The following is an 11248-nucleotide window of genomic DNA, read 5'->3' on the forward strand; positions in this document are numbered from 1 at the left end:
TAATGGGCTGAGGCTTGAGTTGATGCACTGAGGTCCCAAGCACATGAGGCTAAATAGTAATTGGACCATACTCTATTAATATATAACCTTGGAGAAAGAATGGCCCCCGCCCACTCTTTGTGCAAGTCCTGATGTGTTGTATAGGAAATGACGATTCTGGTAGGTGGAGGCAGGGGAGTGAAAAAGGAAGGGGAGGAGAGCTCAGACCTCTCTCTCTGCTAGCTGTTTGTTTCTCTTCTTCTTTTTGATTTTTGCTGAGGCAGTTGGGGTTAAGTGACTTGCCCATGGTCATACAACCAGGAATTGTTAAGTCTCTGAGGCTGGATTTGAACTCAGGTCCTCTTGACTTCAAGGCTGGTGCTCTATCCACTGAGTCATCTCCTCCGACTTCTTGCTCATCCAAGTAGTATAAGAAGCTATGAGGCAAGAAAGAACTGGAAGTTAGGCTGTAGGGAAAGAGCCCCAAAGGTACAAGCTCTGGCTGGGCAGAGCCCACCCCAGCTCAGCTCTACCTGTAAATAACTGCCTCAGAGGGAGCTAATACAGGGCATTAGATTGTGTCTTTTGTCAGTATCTCCAGAAGACAGGCAAAGTATACTGAGCAGAACAGGTGTTTAAATTCGATCTTTAAAGAGTCACCAGGGTGATTAGTTGCTAAAGAACTGAGGGAACTATTTTAAACTAAGTAGTTTAAACACCCTCTAGTAAGAGGGTTTTTGTCACAAAGTATTGCATGGCTTAGAGAGGCAGCAGAGCTGGTGAAGGTTGAGAGAAGAGCAACAAAAGCTAATAAGGGGGAGTGGGGGGGGAGGGAGAAAGCAACAAAGACAGACAGAGAAGAGAGAGATAGAAAGGAACAGAGACAGAAACAAGAAAGAGACACAGAGACAGAGGGAGAGAGAGACACAAAGATAAAGAGAGACAGAAGAGACAGAAACAGAAAGACAGAGATAGTCAGACAGAGACAGACTGATAGAGGCGTACCCCAGAAGAACATATTGAAGAGAAAAATATTTTAATCTAGACAGACAGGCCAAGAAGAGAGTTAAAGACCCATGCATCTTTCTAAGGATGAGAATGCAGGAGCAAGAGCACCCCCCTCACTCAATCCCAAAGATGAAAAAGTGGTATGTCATAAAGCCTCAAATAGATCAATGAAAAACCAGAGAAGAGAAAGCTAGTTTAATAAAGTGGGCTGTAAATTTATGGACATTATTCAACATATTTGGGAGAATCCAATTATGAAATTTCTGCTTAGTGCAAACCATGCACCATGGAGGATACGAAGACCATATTAAAAAAGCCTCTGCCCCCAAAGGATCTCTCTATTGAGGGATGCAGTGTTTAAAGGAACTGGGGTGGGGAGATGACAACGGAGACTGTAAAGGACTTGACCAGGCCATGATCACTGCCTTTATTAAATACCTCAATAATATAGGGCCACTCTTCCTTTGTGTCCGTAAGTCCTAACTCCAGTTTACTTCCTCTTACAATAGTTTGTATTTTCCTGCTTCCTTACTGTTGCCCATGGTGTTCCCCAGCCTGAGCTATTACCTTTCTGCTCTTTCCAATGTTTATCCTTCTGTTAAAGCTCAACTTAGTTACTTCCACCTATAGAAAGCTTGATCCCCTGATCACTCCTCCTTCTCCCCCCATGTCAGTACATCGCACAGTTCCTGTCACGTTGTGTACTGCTATTATTTATATTGGTGTATCATCTCTGTGTAAGACTGTGACACTGTTAGAGTAGAAATTGTCCTTTATCTAAACTTAGCTTCTCCTCTACTACCTAACACAGTGCTCTAAATACAGCATGTACCTAATAGGGGATGGGAATTATGTCCCTAATCTAAACTTAGCATCTCCTCTGCTGCCTAACATAGTACTCTTAAGTGCCATGTGTACCCAATGGGGGATGGGAATAAGCATTTATATGGCACCCAGTGTGTGTCAGGCACAAATATTACCTCACTAGATCCTCACAATAACCCAAGAAGTAGAAGCTTTTATTATCCTCATTTTGGCTCTATTGTGCCATCAGCTGCCTAACCTAATAAATGCTGCTTGAATTTAACTGAATATAAGAACAGATTTATTTTATGTGACCCGGCCTAGAGGCAGTTGTAGCACTCACAAGCAAACATGTTAGCTGAATAGGGATTAAAAGGCAGGATTGCCAAAAGAAAAGGGGGGGAGGAGGGGGACAGTATAGCATAGTGGATAGAGGGCTGTACTTAGATTCAGGGTGATCTGACCTTAAATCTTGTCTCAGGCACTAGTTGTGTAATCCTGGGCAAGTCATTAATTTCTCATTGCCTCAGTTTTCCTGTCTTGTTATTGTTCAGTTAAGTATTATCATGTCCAACCCTTTGTGTCTATTTGGGGGATTTTCTTGGTAAAAATACTGGTATAGCTTATCATTTTCTTCTCCAGATCCTTTTACAGATGAGGAAACTGAGGCAAACAGGTTTAAGTGATTTGCCCATGATCACACACCTAATAAGTGTCTGAAGCTGGATTTGTATTCAAGAATATAAGTCTTTCTGACTTTAGGCCAGGTACACTAACCATTGTACTACCTAGCTGCCTTTCCACATCTACAAAACTTAATTTAATCTTCATGTACAAAATGAAATTTAGCAAGTTGACCCCAGAGGTATTTGGGTCATAAAACTGACATACCATCTACTCCAAGTTCCCATCAGACATATAAATTATCCCCGAAGCTTCTTTCAGCTTTAAATCTATTATTGTAAGATCCCAAAGGCCCCTTCTTGCTCTAAAATTTTGTAACTCTCCCCGTTAACACCAGTAGTTTTTCCTAATGAGTGAGCCTTTGGCAGAGTGAGCCTCGCGCAAACATTTTATACAGAACGAGTTCAGACTTAGGTCAGACCCTGGATTAACTGAGAGATGATTTTCCACTGAACTCCAAGCTAATCTATAAGCTCTTTGTGGTCAAGGACACGTCATAAATTCTTCTTACATCTCATGGTGGTTAACAGGACGCCAGCCACACTGTGGACCCAGAGATGCTTGGGGCTAGTAGGAACCTCAAACATCATGCAGACCAACCCTTTCATTTTCATTTACCGCAGGGGAAACTGAGACTCTGGGAGAGAAAAAAAGATTTATGAAAGCTCTAGCCAACAAGCATTTAACAAGAATTACTATGGGTTAGGCAAGCACTGTCTATCTATAGTAGGTGTTGAGGATTCCAAGACAAAAATGAGAACATTCTGCCCTCAAGGAGCTATTCTCCAGTGTTTAGAATAGTAGAGGCAGCTAATGCTTGTTGGCTGATTAACAAAAACACAGTGGTCTCTGTTTTCAAAGAGCTTATATTCTCCTGTCAGGAATACAAACATGGTGAGTAAAGAGACAAGTTCTGCTCAGGAGACAGCTTACCCTTCTCCTTTCTGCTCTGTCTCTGGGGGGACAGGGGACAGGAATGGGTGCAGGGAATTATCTGGCCCATTGCCTTATGTTTAGAAGCAAACTTAACTGTTTTGGCTCCAAGCACATGAGCCACGATGTACTCGCTGGATTCCCGGGCTTCAGGAACTCCTCTCTTTTCAAACAGCTGTGTCCAATGGTTGACCAAGGCTGTCGCTGTCACCAATGGGGCCCTGCAGCCACTGACCAGCCTCAGCAAAACAAGAGGTGAGTGGAGTCCTCCCTTCCATCTCACCCGTCCAGGTCCAAGGCCCCACAGCTTCATTTGCCAAAGCCACATGTCTTAGAGGAACAGCATCAGCAGCTGAAATGATGGCCAATGTTAAGGATTTCTTGGAGCCAGTGATTCTCTACTGACTTGGGGCTGGGGAAGAGAGAGACAGAGACCCCTAAGAGTTTCAGAGAAAATCAGGAGTTTCTTTCACTTCTATATCTAGAATATCCCCAACAATGTCCCCTATCTCATCTCCACCTTGGTCCGGGTATCACCTGGATTACTTCAGGTATTTCTGAAATAGACTCCCTTTCCACACAGTCAGAGGAATATCTCTTCCATGGTCCATGGAACGCCATGCCCTTTTTTTTTTTTTTTTTGCAATAGAAATTGCATAAATCTGTGCTGGATGAAGGAGTATAGTTGTGGCTGGTGCTGTCATCCTCCCATCTCACAGATAGGGAAACCAAAACAATCTCCCTTCCTCTCCAAACTTTGCTCATCTTTAAAGGCCCAGCTCAGCCCACCTCTCCCTGAAAGTCTTTCCCATCCCAGGGATGCTTCCTTCCATTGAACACTACAAACCATCCCTTCTCATCCATAGTCCATCGTTTGCATCAGTTGTCCTCATAAGTGTTTAAGTTATTTTTCTCAGAACATCTCAATAGCTTTCCAATACACCAGCCTTTCCAAGCTAGATTGAGTCTTCCCCTGCACTAGAACTAGTTGGGTAAGACATAGAAGAAGGGGAATCTGATAATAATCAGCTGATGGGCTTTTCTAGGAAGGTATCAGGGGGCTAAAAAAAAAAAAGAATCCTGACTATGTCCAAAGGGTTACCAAACTGTGCATATCCTTTGATCTAGCAGTGTCTCTACTGGGTCTCTATCCCAAAAAGATTATTAAAAAGGGAAAAGGACCCACATGGGCAAAAATGTTTGTAGCAGCCCTTTTTGTAGTGGCAAGAAATTGGAAACTGAATGGATGCCCATCAGTTGGGGAAGGCTGAATAAGTTATGGTATATAGTATATATATATATGTGTATGTATATCCATAGTACATATATATATAGCATATAGGATATATGGTATATAGGCACCTCAATGTTTATATAGAGATATGTATATGTATATAGATAGATATGTGTGTATACCCTTCCTCCTCCTCCCGCCCCTAGGCCCCCCCCCCCCCCACACACACACAGTATGGAATATTATTGCTCTATAAGAAATGATCAGCAAGGGCCTGGAGAAACTTACATGAACTGATGCTAAGTGAAGTGAGTAGAATCAGAAGAACATTGTACACAGCAACAAGATTGTGTGATGATCAATTCTGAAGGACTTGGCTCTTTTCAACAATGAGGTGATTCAGGCCATTTTCAATAGTCTTATAATGAAGAGAACCATCTGTACCAAGAGAGAGGACTGTGGGGACTGAGTGTGGATTTTCACTCTTTTTGTTGTTGTTTTCTTTCTCATTTTTACCTTTTTAATCTGATTTTTCTTGTGCAGTATATATATATAGAAGAATTACACATGTTTAATATATATTGATTGCTTACTGTCTGGGAGATGGGGTTGAGAGGGAGAAAAAAATTTATAACACCAGATTTTGCAAGAATAAATGTTGAAGACTATCTGTGTATACATTTTGAAAATAAAAGGCTCAAAAAGAAAGAATCCTGGTTTGATTTCCCAGGGCCCAGCTTTGTATCTCTACTCTGTCATGTTAACCTGGAGGTATCTTGATAAAGTTGAAAAATGGAATCATCAAAATATGAGTAAATGCTGAAAACTAATACATTTTTTAAAAGAAAAAAAGAAAATACTTTGCCTGTAATAACCCCATAAGATAGAGAAGATAAATTAGCACTATTTTACAGATATGGAAAAATGATGTAAAGACTTTCAGTGACTCCCAAGACTGACGGAAAATGTCAGAGTCAGAATTGAAATGTAGATTCCATTTTTCAACTTTACCAAGATGTTTCAATTAATCTGATTCATGTTAAACTTATTTCCACATTAGTCATATTGTGAAAGAAGAACCAGAACAACAGAGGGGAAAAAAAAAAAACCAGCAAAAAAGTGAAAACAATGTTCTTGGACACACAATCAAACTCCAAAGTTCTTTCTCTGGGTGTGAATGGCATTTTCCATCATGAGTCTTTTAGAATTGTGTGAGATCAGTATATTATTGAAAGAGTGAAACCATCCAAGCTGATCATCGGCACAATGTTACTATTACTGTGTACAATGTTCTGGTTCAAGTAAAGTATTTTCTAAAACTTAAGAGAGCTACATAGGGGAAAGTTATTCTGATATAAGCTAACAGAACTGATTCTGGAGTCAACAGTCCTGGGTTCAAATGTCCCTCTGAGTTTCTCCCTGATCTTGAAAATCTCCTTGCCTTCCTGGATTTCACTGTCCTCGGCTTTAAAACGAAGGCTTGGAGATCCCTTTCCACTCAAGAGACTTTAAGGCAAGCTAAAGTTTGCATAGAAGGAATTGTGGCTAGATTTCAGGGGTTCTATTTGGATAGGAAAAAAATATATTTTTCTTAGTTCTTTATTTCTAGTTCTCTTTGCAGTCCTGGATTTTATTTGAGGCACTCAAAAACAGTATTCTGAGGAGTTCAGTCTCTTGCCCAAGGGATGCGCAAAAGTTATTAACTCCTCCTCCAAGTCTCCTCCACTACGGACGTTTCTTGAATGTACGATCCTATTATCCCAGTTGCCCAGGGTCACACAGATAGTGGTTTTTTTTTTTTTTTTTTTTTTTTGCTTTGTTTTCAATATTTACTTTTATAGGACTTAATTTCCATTTTTTTTTCTCCCTCCATTCCCTCCTCCCCTCAAGACAGCAATCCTCCCAATCAGACGCTGGCTTCTATCAACATGCGGTCGAGGGGGCTCCTTCGCGAGCCTGGGGGCAGCCAGGCCTTGAAGCCTGGACACTGGCCCCAGACTGCTGGGGGCCACCAAGGAGAGGAGGGCACCCTAAAAATCTTGCTACCAGCCCCATTCCCCGTGGTCCCGGGCTACCCTTACCTGGGCACTGGCTGCTGAGGTCACGGGGTCCCCAGGTAATTACAGCAAGCACCGGGCTATCCCAGGGCCAGCCCCAAACCCAAAAGCCCGTCGCTTTTTTCCTTCCGGGAAGGGCAGCGGCCTCAGCGAGTGGCTCCACCCCCTAAAGCATCTGCTTCCCCCCTCGCTAGGGCCGGCGCAGCAGGGAAGCCCGGAGTCCCCACCCTCTTCCCTGCTCCCCTCCAATCCCCTCCCTTACTACCTCCTTAAGGAGGCGGGCTCTCCTAGCTGGCTCCGCCCTCTGATGTGTAAAAACCACGTGGCCTTTGCTAAAGCGGGAGCTTGACCCAGAGTGAGGATGCCGGGAGCTCTACTGACCTGGGCTCCTCCCCCGGCTTGCTCGCCCGATTAGCTCCCCCCGCAGCTCAGGGCACCCCCGAGTCCCACCGCGCAAGCAGGAGGATGCGGACACCGAGCTCGCGGCTTCTGTGGGTGTCTGGGAGGGCTGCATCCCCGTACGGACGGGCTGGAAACGCCTGCGGCGAGCCCCTGGTGTTCGCGCATCCCGGCAAACAAAGGGAAATGGAAACCCGACACAAGCAGATTCCCAGGCTTCCCCGAAGGGCGACAGCATCACTATGGGAGGACGAAACACATTTCTAGCAAGCGTCTAGCATGTGGCAGGCGCTATGCTAAATGCTCCACAAACATTATTTCCTTTGGCCTTAGAACGACCCTAGAAGGCGTTCCTAATTGTTATCTCCATTTTACAGTCGGAGAAACTAAGGCAGATGTTAAACGATTCGCCCAGTGTCGCACAGCTAGTGTCTTTTTTTAATCCCCAGCCCCCCCCCTTTTTTTTTTTTTTTGGTTTTCAATATTTATTTTTATAGGATTTAGATTTCCATTTTTTCCCTTTCCATTCCCTTCCCTCCTCAAGACAGCAAACAATCTGATATGGGTTACACGTGTATAATAAAACTGGATATATTTCCACATTCGTCTTGTACACAGTTAATATTTTAAGATTGAATTTGAACTCGGCTCTTCCATTAAGACTGAATTTGAACTCGGCTCTTCCATTAAGACTGAATTTGAACTCGGCTCTTCCAAACTCTCAATGTTCTATTCACTGTACCACCTACCTACTTTTTTTTTCCTGAGGCAGTTGGGGCTAAGTGACTTGCCCAGGGTCACACAGCTAGGAAATACTACGTATCTGAGACCAGATTTGAGCTTAGGTCCTCCTGACCAGAACTGGCGCTCTATCTATCCATTGCGTCGCCAAGCTGCTCCTATATTTAAAGTTCTTGTAGGACTGTGGGACAAGTGGGCAAAAATAACTGGTTTTTTTTTTTTTTTTGCAAATAAGTAAGAGTATTAGGATCATCTAGGTGGCGCTATAGTGCAGAGACCACCGACTTGGAGTCAGCGAGACTCATCTTCACGAGTTCTAATCTAGCCTCAGATACTTACTAGTTATGAACCTGGCCAAGTCACATTAGGATAAAAAAAAAAATGAACATAAGTGTAAGTCAAAATGAAATTGAAAATCATATATGTTGCTGTATCTATAATATGTGTCCATAATATGTAACATTTAGAGGGAAAAAGACATTTTCACTAGCAAAAATGAAATTTAGGTTTTATAATTTTAACATACATGTGTGTTATTCACATTTTTGTCTTAAATCTATTTATTTCATTACAATAGTGAAATTATCATGAGGAATTTATCTACCAGTTAAGATCAGTAACTGCTCTTTGAGTTATAGTCATTTTTTTATACTTTAATTTACTTTATTTTTTAATTTTATTTTATAATAACTTTATATTGACAGAATCCATGCCAGGGTAATTTTTTTTACAACATTATCCCTTGCACTCGCTTCTGTTCCGATTTTTCCCCTCCCTCCCTCCACCCTCTCCCCTAGATGGCAAGCAGTCCTATATATGTTAGATATGTTGCAGTATATCCTAGATACAATATATGTTTGCAGAACCAAACAGTTCTCTTGTTGCACAAGGAGAATTGGATTCAGGAGGTAAAAATAACCCGGGAAGAAAAACAAAAATGCAAATAGTTCACATTTGTTTCCCAGTGTCCTTTCTTTGGGTATAGCTGCTTCTGTCCATCATTTATCAATTGAAACTCAGTTAGGTCTCTTTGTCAAAGAAATCCACTTCCATCAAAATATGTCCTCATACAATATCGTTGTCGAAGTGTATAATGATCTCCTGGTTCTGCTCATTTCACTCAGCATCAGTTCATGTAAGTCTCGCCAGTCCTCTCTGTATTCATCCTGCTGGTCATTCCTTACAGAACAATAATATTCCATAACATTCATATACCACAATTTACCCAGCCATTATCCAATTGATGGACATCCATTCATTTTCCAGCTTCTAGCCACTACAAACAGGGCTGCCACAAACATTTTGGCACATACAGGTCCCTTTCCCTTCTTTAGTATCTCTTTGGGGTATAACTGGCCAAGTCACTTAAATCTTTTTGCCTCTTTTTTTTTTTTTAAATAAGCTGGAGAAACAAATGGCAAACCATTCCCAGTATCCTTATGCCCCCCAAAAACAAACAAACAAACAAAAAACAACAAATGGGGCCACAAAGAGTTAGATATGTGCCTGAAAAACAACCAGATTATTTGAGGAGGCAGCTAGATGGATAGAGTGCTGAGGCTCTCTCAGACACTAAATAGCTAAGGGACCCCAGGCAAGTCATTTAACCTCTGTTTACCTTAATCCACTGGAGAAAGAAATAACAAACCACTCCAGTATTTTTGCCAAGAAAACTCCATGAACAATATTGTCTATGGAATCATGAAGAGTCAGGCATGATTGAACAATAAGGGTATTGGAATTAAAGGCCATCTTTTGAAGTCTCTTTGAAAGTAGCTTCAGGAGAATTCCAACATCAAATAGGATAATGGGAATGAATGATCCGGTTCCTTCTCCTGGACCCATATGGTTTGATTTTTTCATTTAGGTCTCTGTATTTTAAAAGCGTTTTGTTTCTTCAATGCTTTGGAGAGGAAGCCTTTTAAAATTTTTTTCTTATATTGTATTTAATGAAATCTTACTGAAGGGGAAGGAAGCAAGCATTTATTTAGCACCTACTATTTTTTTAATTTTATCACTTTTTGACATTTATAAGATTTTTATTTCCATTTTTTCCCTCCCTCCCCTCACCCATCCCCAAGGAAAAAAACCAAAAAACCAAACCCGAACATAGTATGTTTTAATCTGCATTCAAACTCCATAATTCTTTCTTTGGATGTGGAGAGCATTTTCCATCATGAGGCTTTTTGAAATTATCTTAGATCATTGTATTGCTGAGAAGAGCAAAGTCTATCAAAATTGATCATTCGCACAATGTTGCTGTTACTGTGTACAGTGTCTTCCTGGTTCTGCTCACTTCACTCAGCATCAGTTCATATAAATCTTTCCAGGTTTTTTTTTTTTTTTTCTGAAATTCACCTGCTCACCATTTCTTATAGAACAAGAATATTCCTTTACATTCATATATTACAATTTGTTTAGCCATTTCCCAATCGATGGCTACACCCCTGATTTCCAATTTTTTGCCACTACAAATAGAGTTAGCTCCTAGCACCTAGCACCTATTATTTGGTAGATACTGTGCAAATATTATCTCATTTAATCTTCACAACAACCCCTAGAAGTGGGTGCTATTCTTTTTTTCCCCCTTCGGGGTGTGTGTGTGTGTGTGTGTGTGTGTGTGTGTGTGTGTTTTCAAGGCAATTGGGGTTAAGTGACTTGCCCAAGTCCTCCTGACTCCAGGGCCAGTGTTCTATCCACTGTGCCATCTACCTGCCCCAGATAGATGCTATTCTTGTTCTTGTTTTGCTGTTGGGAAACTTGAGGCAGACTCAGAAAGAAAGTGACCTGGCCAAGGTCACATAGCTAGTTAGTGTCTAAGGCTAATTCTGAACTAAGTTCCTGACTCAAGACCCAGCACTCTATCCACTTTGCCATCCAGCTGCTGCTGATCTTACTATTAGGAGATGTAGACTAGACTTGTGATTTCATTGGGACATGTGGCAGAGGAAACTGCCCCTAGCAATGTGGGTCAGCACCCTCTTTACAACTCAGAGCTTCAAGGAATGGCGGATCGCATGGCTTCACAGGTTAGAAGCAGGACTTGAGCCTTGGTCTTTGCTTTGCAGGCCAGCTGTTAAGGATCATGTGAAGGGGCAGGTCGGTTCTCCAAAAGCCCCCACAGCTGTGAATCATGGCACACTTGAAGGAATTGCAAATCAACCTTTACCGAATTAAATGTTGCTTGTGAATTGGGAGTGAAATAAATGGGAAGCAAGAGGGAAGAGGAGAGAGGTCAGGAAATGCACCTGCCTCTAGGTCTCTGTGTATTGTTGTCATCCTCTCACATGAAGGGATCTATTCTGATGGTCAGAATTAGATCCCCAGCAGCCATTAATAGGTGGCTCCCGTAATACCCAGCAGCCCCTAGCAGGTTGCTCCTGTAACAATGTACCACTGTGATGGTGAT

The 11248-nt window shown here is 41.9% G+C and overlaps 1 protein-coding gene across 4 annotated transcripts in view; it reads right to left on the reverse strand.

Annotated features, from left to right (window-relative positions):
- Positions 1-6861, reverse strand: part of HEMK1 (HemK methyltransferase family member 1) — a 47285-nt gene extending 40424 nt beyond the window's left edge. The window contains exons 1-3 of one of the 4 annotated variants that reach the window (XM_051985810.1): positions 6724-6861; positions 4931-5080; positions 3506-3760 (exon numbers count right to left, since the gene is read on the reverse strand). In XM_051985810.1, the coding sequence (XP_051841770.1) occupies positions 3506-3736 (231 nt within the window). In that variant the 5' untranslated portion in view covers positions 3737-3760; positions 4931-5080; positions 6724-6861. Of the gene's footprint in view, positions 1-3505; positions 3821-4930; positions 5081-6723 lie in introns of all 4 variants that reach the window. The other 3 variants (XM_051985785.1, XM_051985803.1, XM_051985795.1) reach the window with 3 other exon arrangements.
- Between the last annotated feature and the right edge of the window lie 4387 nt (positions 6862-11248).

Source organism: Antechinus flavipes, chromosome 1 (assembly GCF_016432865.1).
Source record: "Antechinus flavipes isolate AdamAnt ecotype Samford, QLD, Australia chromosome 1, AdamAnt_v2, whole genome shotgun sequence".
NCBI lineage: Eukaryota > Metazoa > Chordata > Mammalia > Dasyuromorphia > Dasyuridae > Antechinus > Antechinus flavipes.